At 40.4% G+C, this 18,800-nt stretch overlaps 1 protein-coding gene across 1 annotated transcript in view; it reads left to right on the top strand.

The window, feature by feature from the left end:
- The window catches only part of FAM120C (family with sequence similarity 120C), a 113,967-nt gene extending 96,677 nt beyond the window's left edge, over nt 1–17,290 (top strand). The window contains exons 11-16 of the mRNA XM_043569771.1: nt 4,731–4,845; nt 6,671–6,880; nt 8,037–8,238; nt 10,371–10,509; nt 10,715–10,772; nt 12,435–17,290. Coding sequence (XP_043425706.1) covers nt 4,731–4,845; nt 6,671–6,880; nt 8,037–8,238; nt 10,371–10,509; nt 10,715–10,772; nt 12,435–12,689 — 979 coding nt within the window. The 3' untranslated portion in view covers nt 12,690–17,290. The remainder of the gene's footprint in view (nt 1–4,730; nt 4,846–6,670; nt 6,881–8,036; nt 8,239–10,370; nt 10,510–10,714; nt 10,773–12,434) is intronic.
- Nucleotides 17,291–18,800: the final 1,510 nt, after the last annotated feature.

The following is an 18,800-nucleotide window of genomic DNA, read 5'->3' as shown; positions in this document are numbered from 1 at the left end:
CCCTCTCTCTCTGCCCCTCCCCCGTTCATGCTCTGTTTCTCTCTGTCCCAAAAATAAATAAAAAACGTTGAAAAAAAATTAAAAAAAAATTAAAAGAAGTGGATAAAAGCAGAGACTACCATATTTTAAAACATATTTAAGTTAGAGTGGGAGAGAGCCAAAGCATAAGAGACTCTTAAAAACTGAGAACAAACTGAGGGTTGATGGGGGGTGGGAAGGAGGGCAGGGTGGGTGATGGGTGTTGAAGAGGGCATCTTTTGGGATGAGCACTGGGTGTTGTATGGAAACCAATTTGACAATAAATTTCATATATTAAAAAAAAAGAAAATTAAACTCAACCAAAAAAAAAACATATTTAAAACGTAGAATAGCATTGTACTGGCATGAGAAATAAATATAGAATAAATAAGTAGAAACAGATCTTTGTACATATGAGAATTTAATATATGATATGGGGGCTTCACCAAATAGTAAAGGAAGAATTCGACCATAATTGTCTCAGTTACAATCGTAACCAAGAGTGCTACTATGACAGGCACTAGGTTAGGTGTTTTTACATGCATTTTCTCTTTTACCTATTATAACCTTTTGAGAGGTAGGTAAAATTAGCCCCATTTTAGAGATGAGGGAGGGAACTAAAGCCCCTAGACACTAAAGTGTTTGCCCAGAGTCACATAGAAAAATAGTAGAAGGGAACCTGGGTGGCTCAGTCTGTTGAGTGTCCAACTCTTGGTTTCAGCTCAGGTCATGATCTCATGGTTCACGAGATCAAGCCTTACATTGGCCTCTACACTGGCCGTGGGAAGTCTACTTGGAATTCTCTATCTCCCTCTCTTTGCCCCTTCCCCACTCATTCTCTCTCTCTCTCTTTCTCTCAATAAATACATAAACATTAAAAAAAAAAAAAAAGAAAAGAAGTAGTAGGACCTAGATTGGAACCCAGTATGTCAGGCTCCCAAGTCTGTATTCTTTGCTACCGTGTTCTATGTATATAAAGTTTATGTCAGGGTGTCTAGAATACAAGAGGCATTTAGTAAATGTTGTTCCTATGAGTAACTTATAGTTTGCTGCATATACTATAATATATATATATATATATATATATATACACACACACACACACACATATATACATGTATATATATATAATGCTTGTGTGTAGTATATATAATAATGTAAATACTACTAATAGTAATAAAGCTGTCTTGTAATTGAGATTGAGGAACTTCCATGGGAAATTAGTACTCCTGTGGTTGTACAAAATTAATCCCCAATGGAATCATATAATTTAAAAAATAACACATGATGAGCATTACTAAATATTGGTTGATTTAATAATTACTATTTCCTGCTATCTCATTAATGAGCCTCTGACTCTTTGGACACTGTCCTCTCTTTCACGTAATTCATTCGAGGCTGGTTGAATAACAGTGTTGGCCAAAGATGGAGCTAGCATTTCCTTTGGAATATCCTGCCATAGCCTCATTTGTTCACCAAACATTTTTTGAGCATCCATTCTGCCATGCACCACACTAAGGTTAGAGAAACATGAAAAATTGCAAGTTAACATTAATGAGAATAATCCAAACCAACAAAAAATCTCACATCCCTAGGAAATTAAATGTTCTCCCCTCTGTGAGGCCTTCTCTGAGTCTCCCAGGTGAATTTAGTCACTGTTTCCTTAGAGCACCCAAAACAACCTATTCAACTTGTAAAGTTACATCCTTCTCATTTTATTAGTCTTTCAGTGATCCTGCCTGTCTTCCACACTTGACTCCTTTAGGAGCTCCTTTAAGTCAGTTTTTCTCTCATAGTAATCAGGATGTGACTGGTACAATTCAGCTTTGGAAGATTTTTGTTGAGTTTTTTTCTTGGTTTGGGGGATTTTTTCCATGACCTGGTTGATGCATTCAGTCAGTCCCCTAATAAATGTTTACTGATATGTCCTCTAGGCCATGTACTATGCTAGATAGTTTATAATAAATATTAATAAGAAACAAGACAATAGATGAGGCCAAACAAGGTCCTAGATCTCATTGGAACTCACATGGGTTCTTGAATATGTTTTCAGTCAAGCATTTGAACCTTATTTATTGTATTTTTCAAATCTTCTGTGATTTTAAATGTATCTAAGGCACATTTTACATGTCATAGCTTAATGGTAGTATGCTAAATTCTTCTACTATAATTGCATTTCAGTTCATTTTTGTCTATTTTTGCTTCATATTTTGCCAACAAAATAAGATGGAAAGATTAAAAATAAAAGAATGGGCAAAGGTAAATCAATCAAGGAAGTATACATCACAAGAAAGAAGCATTATTAATAAATAATATAGTCCCCAAGGCAAAAAAACATTGAGGGCAAAGGAAAATATTTTATATGGATAGAAGATATAAACTCTGAATTGTGCACTTTATAATACAGCATCAAAAAGTATAAAATAGATTATAAAGTATGAATAAATTTTCCACATGGAGAATGTATGGGCAGGGAGGAGGGTATAAACTGTTCTTTCTGTGTGGCCCAGAAAGATACCTCCTGGAAAGGTCAGTCATTTAGAACTTTGTTTGTTTGTTTGTTTGTTTGTTTTAAGTGTTTTTTGTTTTTGTTTTTGTTTTTTGAGGGAGAGAGTGCACATGCACACAAGAGGCAAAAGGGGGGGTGGTCGGTGCGGGACAGATGATCTGAAGCGGGCTCTGCCCACAGACAGCAGAGAGCCCAATGTGGGGCTTGAACTCATGAGCCTGAGATCACGACCTGAGCCACCCAGGCACCCCTAGAACTTAGTTTGTAAAGAAGCAACAGGGCTTGTTGGCATGTTCTGCAGGCCCAGAAACATCCTGGAGTTGAGAGAAATGACAGCTGGGCTTGAAGAAAGAGTAATGGCAGTAGGGCTGCCTGTGCTGTTGTGATCTTTCCAGGTGAGGAAACAGCAGGTTAGAGATTCAAAGCCAGGTTCTTTCCAGGGCATCATACAGCCTCCTGGTAGTAGTAACTGGATCAGAGTCCCTACAGATTCATTCCACGTGCCACTCAGAAAAGACCATCCCTTGCTTTAAGGGCCAGCTTTCTGAAGTCTCACACAGCTCCAATAATTATGAATGATCATTGTCTTGTGGGTCTTTCAGGGAGCTAAGGACATAGACTTTGTACTGATGTATTTTTTTCATATTTCTTCCTCTTTCTGCATCTTGGTGCCTAGAATGGTAAGACATATTCAGTTCATGAAATTCAAGTCAAATACTCATCAATGAGTACTTATTTATTTTAATTAATGGATTTCTTATCTTGAGGAATGGCCCTATCACCTAGCCATCTGCTCAAGTCAGAATTCTAGGAATCTTAGGCTCTTCCTTTTTCTTTACCCCCTTCCCATAACATGCATGACCAAATCCTATGGATATATCTACTCAGTAGCTCTTGTCTTTGTCCCCTGGCCCTCTCCAACCCCTGAGCCAGTGCCTTTGTTCATACCTCTTCAGGCACAGATTGCTGCAGTTGCCTCCCAACTGGCATACATGCCTCTTCTCTCTTACCCTATGAGCCAGTCAATATCACTGTCCTGCTGATAATCCCTAAGTATCTTCTTGTATTTTCAGAATGAAAGTCCAAATTCCTTAATACTGTTTTTGAGACACTTAATAATCTGACCTTTTTTTTTTAGTTTTATTGAGAAAAATTGATATACATCACTGTATAAGTTTAAGGCATACAACATGATGGTTTCATTTACATGTATTGTGAAATGATTGCCACAATGTTTAGTTAACATCCATCATTTCATACAGGTATAAAGAAAAAGAAAAACTTTCTCCTTATGATGAGAATTCTTAGAATCTACTCTCTTAACTTTTCTATAGACCACATAGCAGTGCTAACTACAGTCATGTACATTATCTCCAGTACTCATTTATCTTATAACTGGAAGTTTATACCTTTTGACTACCTTCCTCAAATTCCCCCTCCCCTTCTGCCACCCTCCCACCTCTGGTAACTACAACTCTGATCTCTTTTTCTATGAGTTGTTTTTTTTAAGATTCTACTTATAAGTGAGATCACGCAGTATTTGTCTTTCTCTGTCTGACTTATTTCACTTAGCATGATGTCTCCACGTTCCTCCATATTACTGCAAATGATAGGACTTCCTCATTTTTTATGGTTGAATAATATTCGTTGTATTTGTATGTATACCACAACTGCTTTATCCACTCATCCATCAGTGGACACTTAGGTAGTTTCCATGTCTTAACTATTGTAAATGCTGCTGTAGTGAACATGAGGGTGCAAATATCTTTTTGAGTTATGGAACCTACTATATCATACTGAACTCCACACCTCTATGCCTTCACATATACTGTTCCCTCAACTAGAACATCCTTCCCCGCTTTTTTTTTTTTTTTTTACTAATTTCTACAGGCCCTTTGAAACCCAGCTCCTGCTATTTTTTCAGGATACCCTCCCTCACTCCTTTAGCCTAGCCCTCTCCTGTGCTCTTGTAGCACCCTGTACATTCTTCTATCTTGGTACTTATCACACTCTCCTGTCACTGTTGAGGCACATGCCTGTCTCCTCTACCACCTAGACCGCAATAACCAAAGGCGAAGATGCTTTAACTTTATTCTACTGAAATTGTCAAAACCTGGCCCGTGATAGGTTCTTAGCTTAATAAGTGTTTGTGAAAGGAATAAATGAGCTTTTTTACCTTAATAATTATGCTTTTATTTTCTAGATACATGGTTCAGTGGCCTGGTGGCCGAATCCTGCATCGCCATGAGCTAGACACTTTCCTTGCACAGGCAGTATCTACCCAGCTTTATGAGCCAGATCAACTTCAAGAACTCAAGGTGATTTGATTTAACCTAACTTAAAATCTTTCTTTTATGAGCTCAATGCTTTCCTTTTGGTCTTTTTTTCCCCCCTGGTGCTGAGGAGAAGAGTAAGTTCTACAGACAAATGTTTGATTTACTTTAGCCAATCATGTATGTTTATTAATAAAACCAAGAGGTACCTGCACCACTGCTCCCATACTGATAGGTGAGAATGGACAGAAAAGATGGATATTATACATTACAAATAAGTTGTGGCCACAAACTATGGTAAGGTTTCTGACTCTTGCAAGATACACTACAGGGGATTCTTCCTTGTGTCCTGAGTTTGTCTCTGAGTAAATGCCTGCCTTTTTAGTAATATTTATTGGATGTTAGAGAGAAGTCTAGAAGAACATAAGGAAGAAGAAAGCAAATCCACCATCTAACTGAACGCAGTAGAACATAGTAGTTTAATTTTTTTTCAAGTTTATTTATTTTTGAGACAGAGACAGAGCTCGAGCAGGGGAGGGGCAGAGAGAGAGGGAGACACAGATTCCGAAGCAGGCTCCAGGCTCTGAGCTATCAGCACAGAGCCCGACACAGGGCTCGAACAACAAACTAACTGTGAGATCATGACCTGAGCCGAAGTCGGACGTTTATCCAACTGAGCCACCCAGGGGCCCCAGAACACGGTAGTTTAAAAGGTAGGCTCTGAAGCCAGTCTGCCTTGGGTTTGAATCTCGGCTTCATTGCATCCTAGCTGTGTGATCTGAGGCAGGTTGCTTAACCTCTCTTGCTTCAGTTTCCTTACTTGTAGGGATATTAAATAAAGTAAATAATCCATGCAAAACACCTAGAACAGTGTCTTGCATATCTTAAGTACACAGAATCCAATAATACTAGCTATTAATGCAGAACACCCCTCTCCTGACTTCAGTGGCCATGGTTTTTTGAGGCCCTAGGATAAACGTGGAAAAGATCTGGCCCAATAAAGCTAACAGAATGTTCCTTTAAGTGAGGTTAACTAAGGGAAAGACAAAAACAGTCTAAGAAAAACAGTGTTGGTTCCTCCTTACTGTAAGTATAATATTGCTTGGCCCTAGGGCAGTTACTGTCTCCAGATCACATGTAGGAGGGGACTTGCAAGTATTTCTCCTTTTCCTGTTGAAGCCATCTACCATGCCAACTTGAGATAATAAATATAAACATTTTCTACACAGTTGAGGTATTGTGTATGTGATTACATATTGTGTTTTTAAACTTAACATAGCACATATTTTCTATGTCTTAAAAAAGTTTAAGAAATTTATTATATGCATGTATCAGCTAATTATTATAATGTTGGCCATTTGGTTTCTAGTTTTCCCCTATTAGATGTAACATTACAATTAAAATCTTTATGCATAGAGTTTTATTCATAGCTCTACTTCCTTAGAATAGATTCATGAAAGTAGGATTACTGAGTCAAGAAATGTGAATATTTTTCAGGGTTATTCACATACTGCTTAATTGTAATGTACATTTTTCATCAGCTTTATATGAATGTGCCCATTTATTTCATCCTTATCAGCACTGGGTGTTCTTTTTCTCTTTGGATTTTTAAATTTTTTCTAACTTGACAGGTAAAAACAAAATGGTTGGTGCCTTTTTGAAGTTTTAAAGCTGATGTCTTTTTTTTGTAATGAATATCTTTCAAACTGTGTCAGGGAGTGACATGGATAGAAGCTGCTTGTGCACTCAAATGTCTATATTAAGAGGCAACACGCTCAAGTTTAATTTGAATAATCAGAATAACAGGAACAAGAGTAGATGTAACCAGTAACAGTTTTTAATAGTAGTTTTTCCTCTGTGGTGGTTTCAGATTGAGAAACTGGATGCCCGAGGGATCCAGCTTGCTGCCCTCTTCATGAGTGGGGTCGACACAGCTCTGTTTGCCAATGATGCCTGTGGCCAGCCAGTCCCGTGGGAGCACTGCTGCCCCTGGATTTACTTTGATGGCAAGCTGTTCCAGAGCAAGTTGATTAAAGCAGGCCGAGAGCGAGTATCCCTGGTTGAGCTCTGTGATGGCCAGGTACCTTTATGTTGGGCAGCTGCTAAGAGCCATCTCTGATCCACTGTGGGGATGAATGGGCAGAGGGTGGAAAGGAACAGAGACATTGGAGAGGGAGGTAGCAGAAGTAGGGGAATGTGTGACATTAACCTAACTGGGTCAAGGATAATCCCAAAGCCCCAGAGTCTGATATGTCCATGTTATAAAACCATACGTTGGAAAGTGTTTTTTATGAACACCAAATTTTCCTATTGTTTTCTTATCTGAGTATTTCCTTCCCATGGAATAGGGCTTTCCTGCAATTCTTAGGATTTCATTTCCCTTATTTGCAAAAACTGTAAGTCACTTCTGCAAATGGTGATAACCTTTGTAAAGGAACTATGTTTGGAACTAGAAGAGAATAGTAAAGTAGATGACAGAGTAGAAGCAGGGGATTCTTTACAATGAAACCTTAGGAAAGACAGGGAAAGGAACCCTTACTTACTCCTTTATCCACTTGGGGGGAATGAGCTGAGGGACTAGAGCAGGGGGTGGCAAAATACCTCAAAACTGAAAACCTTGAAATTTTTATTCCAATAAGGTTTTATTGGAACACAGCCACATCCATTCATTTACATATTGCTTATGACTGCTTTCCCACCACAACAGCAGAGTTGTATAGTTGTGACAGAGACCATATGGCCTACAAATCCTGGCCCTTTTCAGAACAGGTTTGCTGATCTCTGGACTAGAGGCATGGGCTTCTCCTGGACAGAGGTCATAGTCTCTGATCTTGGGTATGGGGGAGAAGGTTAAAAAACTTTGTGCATGTCAGGTTTTATTCTTTCACCTAACTCTGTTCTATCCACCTTAAAAAATAACCTAACCTATTTCTGGTCGTGTGACAGACCATCAGTAAATACTTATTGTTATATTTGTCTCCCTTGACCTAGTCAATGTGCCTCACAAGGCCTCGGTCAGAGCTAGTGTGGTAGTTTGGTGTCATGCAAAAAGTGGGTCTTTGGTGCCAGACAGGTTTCCCTGAGTATGACTCCTTGAGCCATTTAACTCCAGACCTCAGTTTTCTTAATGGGAATAGATTTGTGAGACTGTCCCTAGAGTGCCCAATACTGTGCCTGAAACAAAGACGTTAAAAAAAATGGCAGCTGCTGTTATTAATTCTGTTCTTCATTTGAAGGCTGATCTGGCAACCAAAGTGGAAAAGATGAGACAGAGTATCCTTGAAGGAGTCAACATGAACCATCCACCACCTTCCGCTCTACTTCCGTCACCTACTTTTGTGCCTCCCATGGTGCCCCCTCTCTACCCTGTTTCACTTTATTCCCGAGCCATGGGCTCAATGCCACCTCCCCATCAAGGAAGGAGCCGGGGATTCACAGGTCAGTACCTATGAGTGATGTATTTGTCATCCTCAATCTATTTCATAATAACCCATCTGGTAGTTAGTACCAGTCACAGAATCAGCAGTTTCATATATATCAGGCCCAATACTGTGCCTGAAACAAAGATACTGATCCTAATAACTCAACCTTGGTGAAACAGGATTTTTTAATAGGGACATTTTGACATGAAGTATCAAGGTTCTGTGATCAGGTGGGAATGTCATGGCTATGGTTCAAGGTATTTGTTGTCCATTGTTCATCATTTTAAAAATAATAAAGCTGGGGAGGTTCTTGGGGGGCTCAATCTGTTAAGTGTCTGATTCTTAGCTCAGGTCTTGATCTCAGGGTCGTGAGTTCAAGCCCTGTGTTGGGCTCCACCCTGGGCGTGAAACCTACTTAAAAAAATAAAGCTGGAAGTTTATCTAGGGTCATAAAATTCAGTATGCATATTTAGTTCAAGGCTCTACTTGGACGAGCAATGTGGATGTTTTCTCTGTTCAGTCAGGTAATGATCAAGTTTTACAAACCAGGGAGCCAGCCATTCAGTCCATTCCTTGAAGCTGACTTTACAGATCTTTGTTCCCATTCTTTGCATGTGATTTTATTGTGTCTCAGAAGACAGCTTTAATTAAGGCTAAGTTCTCAGGAGATCCTTGCCATTGTCCCAGCTCCCAGTGATGCCTAGTCTCCAGTTACTGGTGGTTCATGAAGAGCCTTCTGCCTCCTCAAAGGCCACAGTAAGATCCCCAAAGGCAAATCTTTCTAGCCCTCTTAGAACTGGCTAGTACCCTGGTACCTTAGACACTTGTTATATGAATGAAGGGCTCTTTACTGACAACTGGCTAAATGAGTAGAGGGTTATTAACATTTGCTTTTTTTCCATAAACTAAAATTAAATGTTTACTAGAACTGTGGATTCTATGAAGGCTTCCTTTTATGCCAAATTACAAAGCTCTACTGTGCTTGTGAGCTCATACAGACTGAGTTGGAATTTCCTGTTTTAAAGAGATATGCTATCTTGTCTTGAATTGGTTCTGGTTTTCAACTGTTGCTATTCTTGCTTATTAATTATAGATTACTTTCAGTTTAGTTTCATTATTTTCAGTTCAGTTTGCTGGTTTGGCTGATCCTCCATTGTGTAGTGATACATATTTGAATCAAAAATGGTTTAGGCCCACTTTAATATTAACTAACTGAAATTTGAATAAAAGCTTAAAAAGAAAAAGAAAAGTGGTTTTGGTCCAAATGAATAAACAAAAAGCAGAATCCAGATCCATAAACAGAGAAGGAACTTATGGTTGCCTTAGGGGAGGAACGTTGAGGGGATGGGCAAAATGGGTGAAGGAGAGTGGAATGAGTTATGGAATGAGTAAGTCACAGGAATGAAAGGCACGGCATAGGGAATAAGGTCAATGGTATTGTAATAGCATTGAATGGTGACAGATGGTAGCTGTACTGTGGTGAGCACAGCATAACTACAGAGTTGTCGAAGCACTAGGTTGTACACCTGAAACTAATGTAACATTATGTGTCAACTAAACTTTAATGCAAAGAAAAAAGAAAGGAAAATAGAAGTGGCATTTGGCTTATAATTTTCTAATAACTAGATTTTAGGACATTCATTCTTTCAGCAACTATTGAATAGCTACTATGTGCCAGGCCCTGTAGCAAAAAAATGAATTGTCCATACCCCACTTGCTAAAGTAGATGTGTACACAGGGCACCTGGGTGGCTCAACCTGTTAAGCATCCTACTCTTGATTTCGGCTCAGGCCATGATCTCACAGTTCATGAGCTCAAGCCCTACATTGGACTCTGCGCTGACAGTGCAGAGCCTGCTTGGGATTCTGTCTCTCCCTCTCTCTCTGCCCCTTCCCCATTTGTGCACGCACTTGCTCTATAAACAAACAAACAAACAAACAAACATTTAAAAAAATAAAGTGGATGTGTACAGAGCTTCAACCCCCTGTCCCTAAATTTGTTTCCACCATGAACCTTTGTTGTTATGACAGAGTGTTTATCATAGAGAAATGGAAATAAGCAGAGTAGGTGGGCTGTAGGATCTTTGTTTCCACTTCTTATCCTACCTTGCACTTAGCATTCATTACTTCCTTCTTCCTATCTCTCCAGGTCTCCATCCAATCCCTCCTCAAGGAGGAAAACTGGAGATTGCTGGGATGGTTGTGGGCCAGTGGGCTGGCAGCAGGTCCTCCAGGGGCCGAGGCTCTTTTGGCATGCAAGTGGTCTCGGTTGGTGGGCCAGGAAAAGGGTATGTATTCCAATAGGTTGGTATGAGCTAGTGTTAATCAAGGTGCTATTGGGAAAATATCCACCTATTGAATACTTCCATTAAGGTAAGAGGCATTGACTAACTTTCCATAAGAGGGTCAAACTTCCTAGAGGAGGTGATTAATTAAGTGAAAATGTGGGCTTTATATATTCCTCAGGATCACTTTTCCCCTCACTTTCTACAGGCATGGAAAAGAACAGACTGGTAGAGGATCCAAAGGACACAAAAAAGGAAATAAACAAGTAAGCACGGTTCTGAGATTATCTACCTTCTGTTTGATACATCTTGTCTTTTCAGCTAACTTGCAAATGATCAGATCAGGCCAGAAAACTGTGAGTTTTCCTAGCTACTCCCAGCATTTGATTTCATTCCCTCGCTCTCCAGCTGTGAGTTAGTGAGTGTTAACTGCCCACACTGTTCCCACAGTGCTGCAGAGTGTCATCTTTCTCCCTGAGTGAAGCCACAGGATAGAAACCAGGTACTGTGTCCTGAACACCTGTACCTAGCATAGTATGTGCTACATGCAGCCAGAAAAGGGGCCAAAGTGAAGTTAACAGTGGGATTGCCAGCTTCTCAGGGTTTTCTGAGGGCTTTCTACCAGAGATGCTTAGAAAATTGGACTTTGGCCTTTGCTGAATATGAGAAAGAAGGAGTTGTTGCCATTTTGCTTATTCCTGATGGCTCAAAATGGTCTTAAACTGTCCTCTAATGTACACCGTGAACTATAACAGTTTCCACTGATGTTCATTAGACATACCCCTCTCCCCAAATATCATGACCTGAGCCCATATCAAGAGTTGGACAGTTAACCAGCTGAGCAACCCAGGCACCACAGGATTCTCCATTTTAAACAGAGGAAACTGAGGTTCAGAGGGATGAAACATCTTACCCAAAATTATCCATCAAGTCAACATCCAAGTTGCTATTCCAGCCTGAGCTGACGATTCCAAAATCCTGTCCTGTCCTGATTGTCCTGATTCTACTACAGTACAACTCTTATTGTTAGAGACAAGACTCAGACTTAGGTCTGGCTGACTCTAATGCATATGCTCTTAACCATTTCTACCAGAGCTTTCTTCATGTAAGTGTAAGCTGTAAGGGAAGCCATGATATCAGAAGTTTGCTTGGGGACATGGAATCAAAACAATAATATTAGCTAGCATTTATTGAGTTCTTACAGGGTGCCAGGCACATCACATTCTAAGTGCTTCACATGGAGTGTCTCATTGAATCCTTATAGGAATGTAAAAAATAGGTACTGTTATTATTATTTTTTTTACACATGAAGAAACTAAGGGAAAAGAAGGGATTGTGGATGATCATAAGTTTCTCATTGCTAAGATTACTGGGGATACTGTTATCTACTCCAGAGGTAGCCTGTCCAAGGAAGTTCTCATGTTGACTTTGTTTTTAGCTAAAGCATCATCCCTGGACAGTGGTGCTGTCCATCTCACGAACCGTGAGATCATGACCTGAGTCCAAATCAAGGGTTGGACACTTAACCAACTGAGCCACCCAGGCGCCCCCTACTTCATTCTATCTGAGTGTCCTTGAGCAATGTACTTTAATCTTTCTGAGCCTCAGCTCCCTCATCTGTAAATGGTGCATAATATCTACCATTTAGGGTTCTGACTAGTATTAGAAAAATACATTGTAAAGCTTTATAAATGATGTCTATGTCATTATGTTGTTGTCTCAGCCATTGAGTTTCAGTCAAATCCATCTGTGGTCACCCTAAGTTCTCAGGACAGTTATCAGAGCACACTTTACTAGGTGTTTACAGGCTTTGGGCTTTCTGATGTTTTTGAAGAACTGAAGCAGCTTCTGCAAGCTAGCTTACGAACATGCTTGGGAACTGTCAGTCTGGGATTACCATTTCAACTGAATATATCTGTTTTTGACAGAGCACTTCAGATGGAGTTTCTAAATCCCTAGAGCCTCATCAGGGTCGGTCCCACTCACAGGTAAATGGAAACAATGGCACATTGATCAAGGAAGAGAAGAGTGATCATCATCTTCCAGCTCCATCACAGTGTGCCTTATCCAGAGACAGCAACGTGTGTACTAATGGTAACCGCTACTTCCCCGTGAAGAATGGGGAGAAGAGCCGCTTACGAGAGCAAAAGCTAGGAACTGTGGCACAACAGAAGGAGGAATAATGAGCAGAAGATGGCTTCAGCAGATCAGGAAGAGAGGAAAACCTTTACCTTTCTGATTGTAGGCCCAAGTTAGAGGAAGACATAAATGCTTACCCTAGATTTATCCAAGATTTTGTTGGGACATCCTATTGTATTCATCTTTTCCCTTTCCCTGTCTTTTTCTGACCTCCAGACTTCGTGGTCTGCTTCTGGGGAAGCTCTGGTAAAAGATGAATGGCAACAGGACTAGGTCCTATTCTCAAGTAGAATATGTAATGCCAGTATTCTCTTTGCCTCCCCTGGGAGTGTAGTAAGGCAGTGTCTGTCAGAAATCTGGTGTCATCATGTAAGGCCCTATAGAAAAGCTCCAGCTTTGGTTTTCTGAGTCTTCATCATGTTACTCTTTACAAAACTTGTGGGATGGCAGGGACTGCTGTCTGTGGCTTCCTACCTTGCTTTTTTCTCTATGAATTCGTGAGACCTTGGTATATAATCAGTATCTGCCTTCCTCTCGTTCTTTCCCCCCATTCACCTAACCCAGGATTTTATACAACCGCCTCTAACTCTGGCCTGACAATCAGATAGGTAAATGTTTTCAGGGAAGTGAAATAGTATTGGTTATTTTATTTTATTTTATTTTTTATTTTATACACTTTAAAAAAAAACTACCAATGGCCTTTGTACTGGGGGATTCAAGTGAGTCAGAAAAGTACGGGCAGATTTTTCCTGCCTCTGAACTAATGCATTGTTTGTAAAATAGAAGATGTGGTGCAGTTCACCCACTCCCTGCTGCCCACACCCTGAAAGGGTGGGAATCAATGTAATGAAACTGAGTACGAAAAGGAACTCAAAAGATGGTGTGTGCGTGTGTGTGCGTGTGTGTGTTTGGGTATGGGCGTGTGGGTGTATGTATATATGAATGTGTGTATCTATATGCATACACATACCCTTTATATAAAGAGACAGATCTATTTATCTATACATATTTTATATATATAAATATATGTGTGTGTGTGTATGTGTGTGCGTGCACACGTACCTACATACATGGTGATGTCCCAGAAGATTTGCTGAATTTCCCAGAAATGCTTCCACTGCTATGGAGTGGTGGGTTTCAAAAGACCACACTTTAAAATCCTTACTGAGTTACAGCCCATCGGTTATGAGAAGATGGGCTTCTCTAAAGCAGACAAAAAAGTACTTTCCAGAGATTGCCCATTCAGAACAACAAACAGTTGGGTTGTCACAAGTTTAATCTTGAACGGAGTCCTCACATCCCATATAGTGAACAAGAAGGTTGGAATGGGGTGGGGAATATTTGGGCATTTCCTTCTGCTAGAGCAGCCTAGTTCAGAGAGAGAAGGGGGATGGGAGGTGATTACCAGGGCTTGCAGTTAATTTGGAGGAAATCTCATCTGGAGCTTCTGGGTCAAACCGACCTCAGGCTAGAATTGATTGCCATGAATCCCTGAAGGAGAGAGAACTAGCATTGGAAAGATGGGGTAGGGAAGTGTGAGGAAATCGACAATTTGGTTTTACATGCCTAGATTGTTTTATTTGTTCATTGACATTTTGACTACTGGATCTTTTCATTTGCTTTGCAAGGAAGACTTCAGAGGACTCTGGCCCAGGCCTTTGGGGGTACTCTGTAAAGGTTCCCAGCCCCTGATGAGGCCAGAATCTGCCCAGGACAAAAAAGCTGTTCTTCCCTGCCAGAGATACTCTTGAGGCAACCTTGCATTTCCAGTTTCCCTCCTCAGCAGCTTAAGTATGAGGGATGGGAACATGGCTTACAACAGATTAGCATTGTGTCTTCATTCAGGAATTGAGGCTTTCAGCCTCACACATCTCCTTTTGGGCTTTGTGATACTCTTGCCCAAGAAGTACCATGTCTACAGGAATTCAACTGACTAGACTTCTAGCAGGATTTCTCTCTCTTTTTGAAAAACCCCATGCACCTTAACCCACAGTAAGTCCTTGGTGATTATTTTCCAGACAACCAAAAGTCTCTTTGCTTACTGCCCACTTACAATGAGCGCATCATGAGAGATTGAAAACAGTCTCAGACTGTTTAATCCTAGTCTAGCCCAGTTTAAGAGAACCTACAACTTGTAGGGGGAGGGAGCCCTTAGAATGTCTCTCCCCCTGCCCAGACACTTCTTACATAAACCAAAGCAAGATGACAAAAGTGAACACCTAGCAAGATATAACCAGAAACAAAGTGTATAAAAGCCTCCTCTTTGGAATTTGCTCCTTTAATTTGGTCCCCCCCCCCTTCTCTTGGGCCTGCTCAGACTTTCACAAAAATCTTGAAGGTTAGGATTTCTATGTCCAGCAAGAGAGGGATTCGGTACTGAACTTAGACAGCTTGGAAATTTCTTTCTGGAGCCAAAGAGGGAGGGATCCTTTGAATCTCTAAAAATAACCAGAATTACTGAGCTGAGTTAAATTAAATATATAGACACCATTTTCTAATAGGAAGTACTTGGAGTTATATGGAAAGGTATTTTCTTCAGTTGCCATTTCTATGCATCTTGAATCTATTCGACACAATCAAATGACAGTATTGTTAACTCTCACAGCCTTAAGAAAATTTATTTTGTAGGCATTCACTGTGAGAAGTAAAATTGCTGCTTTGACAGGGGTGATTCCAGTTTGCCAAAAGGCTTGCTTTTCTCCCTTTCACACCCCTCTGCTTTCTCCTAACCTGGCCAAGAGTGAAATAAGTGGCTCACTTCCAACCTTGATTTTTATTTGGATTCAGCATTTTGGGTTTGGAAGGTCATAATAAAGAACCATAAAGGGCCATATTCCTGTATTTTAATTCATCTACCAAAATCTACAGTTTTGAAGCCAGAAAGGCTAAGGTTCATTACTGGAAGATGAACTTTTTCTTACCTGAGGACAAATTGGGGAAGGTGGGTCTGATCTTTGCTGCTAGTACCATTTGAAGAGACTGTCATCCTTTACTTGAGGCTCCATTTATGACTATGATGTGTGTGCCTCTCTTGAACAAAGTCATATAGGAACCCCCAGAAACAACCCCTTGACCTTGTAGGGCCACAAGCAAAAGCAACCCTGGTCGTATATAGCCACTGACTCCCAAGGACTTGGCATCTTGATTTCTGCTGGCCTGTCTTGGGGTCAGCCTAAAATTCCCACCCTTATTCAGTGGCCAGTCTGGCCTGAACCAGGCCTGACAAACTTTTGCTTACTTGCATCATTTTCATTCTGAGCCAGGAGGACTTCAGGTAGACTTTAAAGCCCAAAAATAGCACTTGGTTTGGCCAGTGACATTTGATTTTTGTCTCCATCTTGATTTTCTGGCATCATTGGCCAAGTCACATGAACTTTTTTTGATCACTGAGAAAAACAGCCAGACAAGGCATTAGGGAGGGTGGTTAAGGTGGGGGTGGGGGGTGGGGGGAGGAATGCTTATGTAGGGTAGGAAGAATGTGGAAGTAACTGTTTGGTTATAGTGATCCAGTCCGTTGGAACCTTAGAAGGCTTGTGTGGGCATGTCAGTGCTACCCTTTCAGTCTCTAAGACCCCCACTTCCTTTGAAATGACAACACAAGTAGACCACAGTTTAAAGTAGCTAGTGTAATTCTACTAAGGTTTAATCATTGTTACTTGTTCACTTCCTAATGCGTATTTCCTAAATATGCTTGGGTTTTGAGGGCAGGGGGTAAGTTTTCACTGTTCCATTGTATGTCACTCTCTATTATTCTCCCTCTTGTGACTTTGGCATCTTTAATTTGACTTTCCACTTTCTTTCCCTTGGCTTACTGCAGTAGTCTGCTGGGGCAGGTAGAGCTCAGTGCACTTATTCCCTTATTACTGCTAATTACCCTCAATATTGTCAGAGGTCATTTTGATGTTCTAAGAAGATAAATTCATTTTTTTTTTTTACAAAATCATCTTTTCCAAGTTAAAAGCCAAGTAAAATACCCCCTGTGCTAGGGTGCCCATTTCAGCTTTTGACATTGCCCTTGTACTTTTTAGATGCTCTTTTGTCCGTGTTGGTAGTAACTAATGACTAGTGAATTTTCATGTAAATGAAGCAAATTAAATATTTCAGATTCTATTAATCTTTCATAACCCTGCCAAATCTGATGACTTCATTTTAGTTACTTCCCAGAAGACACCTCCCCTCCTTTTATTTTATTCTATTCTATTCTATTTTTAGAATAACATACTAGGTTAAAGAAACTTTAACTGCAAGGAGTCAATGATTTTTAGTGCTCCCTGATAAATGATGTTATTAACAAAAGTAAATTCTTCCATTGTTTTTTCCTGTGTTAATATCTCTTCTCCTGTGCTCTTGACAGTGTATTTAGTGGATGGATAATATGTATTTCTCTTTCCCATTCCCAGATTCCAAATTCCCTGCCATTTTGGCCCACCTCACCACAAAAGCTCCATAGTTTATTAATGTAAGTTTGAATGGATGCTTCTTAGGGGAACCTGCAGGAGTTTCTGGAAGTGTTTCAGAAAGGAATGAAAATGTCTCAGGAGTTCTTCTGTGATGGAAATTGGTCTGTTGTTCTGTTAATGCTGATGGAAAGAAACTTACAGTGCTTAATAAAAGTCTATTCTTTTAGTAAAAAAACTGAAATAATTTTGGGTGTGTGCAGTTTACTTTCTTCCCCTATCTGGATCCCTTTCTGCAAGAGGGGGATATGCTTGTCTCAATTCAGAAGTGTTACACAGAGAGTTGGGAGCCTACTTGTAATTAAAGAGAGCACGCAATGGAGCCAGTATAAGAATCACAAAAGGAAGGGCATATATAGCTTCCAGCTGAACTTCTTTATTTGGATGTTCTAAAGGCACTTTTGACTTTTCCCAAACTGAACACATCCTCTCTTCTGAAGCCTGCTCCTCTCCATGAGTGATGCTACCTTCTACTCAATTGTCTAAATCACAAACCAACCTGGGAGTTATCCTAGCCTCATTTCTAAAAGCCAACTCATGATAAGATCTGTTGGTAACACTCAACCATTGTTCTGTTTCTCACATCTATCTGTCTCTCTTTTGTCCCAGTTGCTGTGATTCAGTTCAGGCTTCTTCATGTCTCACCTGAATTGTTATATCTGCTCCCCGGCCTTACTCCTAACCAGGCAATTTTTAAGCAACATTTTGTGTTTAAGTGTATGTGCCTTTCCCCGGTGAGAGGGCCTATACTTTTTTTTCGGGTTCTTAAAGAAGGCTATGACTCAAGAGACGAAGAACCACCGATTTGATCCACCATGTGTACAGCTTCCAGAGTAATCTGTCCTTCTAACATGCTGTACCCCCACCTCCATGGTCCCTTCATGATCTTGCCTGACCACTTCTCTAGCCTCATTTCCTACAACACCCAACCCACTTCAGCAACATTAAAGTGCATCCTGTGCAGCTATTAATATCCATTTCTTCTCATTTGCTTGTACCATTGCCTAGAATGCCTCTCTCCCCTCGTCTCTGGTGCATTCTCAACTTTACCCCCCCCCCCCGCCAAGATTCAGCTCATATCCTTGTGATTATTTTCCTGATCCCTGATTAGGGATCCCTGTACAGATTCATCACACCCAGTCCCTATATCTGTCTCACCTGAAGACAGACCATGGGGCACATCTATGCCCCTTGATTAAACTTGACCATCTCTGTCTTCTTGGCACCAACCACCCAGCATGCACTTAGTAAATGTTTGATGACTAAACCAAGGGCAGCTAAAACACCTTTGAACATATTCCCTGGTATAAAGCAGATTGTAGACTTCTAAGGCAGGATATGTTGATGGCAAAAACACACAAAAAAGTTTGAGTATGAAGGTTCAGCACTGAATGGTATTCATTTAAATGTGTTGTGGGGCTATGAAAAAAAAAAACCCTGAGCTCTGAGTCACCTTTGAGCAATAGAGGGATGCTTGCAGCAGAGTCTGAAGCCAGGACTCGTGGGCATTCTTGTTACCTTACTGCTTCCACAGAGTGACACTAGCTGGGCTTGGCCTCCCTCACTGCTCTGTGCCTTGTGTGTACAGATTACAAAAGGAAATAGCTGAGTCTAAAGGTGAGCATTAAAAGCTTACTGAAACTTGTAAACACGTTACCCTTAAATGAAAACTCTATTATTTGTAACATACTTTGTTTC

The sequence above is a fragment of the Prionailurus bengalensis genome, chromosome X (assembly GCF_016509475.1).
Source record: "Prionailurus bengalensis isolate Pbe53 chromosome X, Fcat_Pben_1.1_paternal_pri, whole genome shotgun sequence".
Classification (NCBI taxonomy): domain Eukaryota; kingdom Metazoa; phylum Chordata; class Mammalia; order Carnivora; family Felidae; genus Prionailurus; species Prionailurus bengalensis.
The sequence above is the reverse complement of the archived record's forward strand: the minus strand, read 5'-3'. Positions and strand labels throughout refer to the sequence as shown.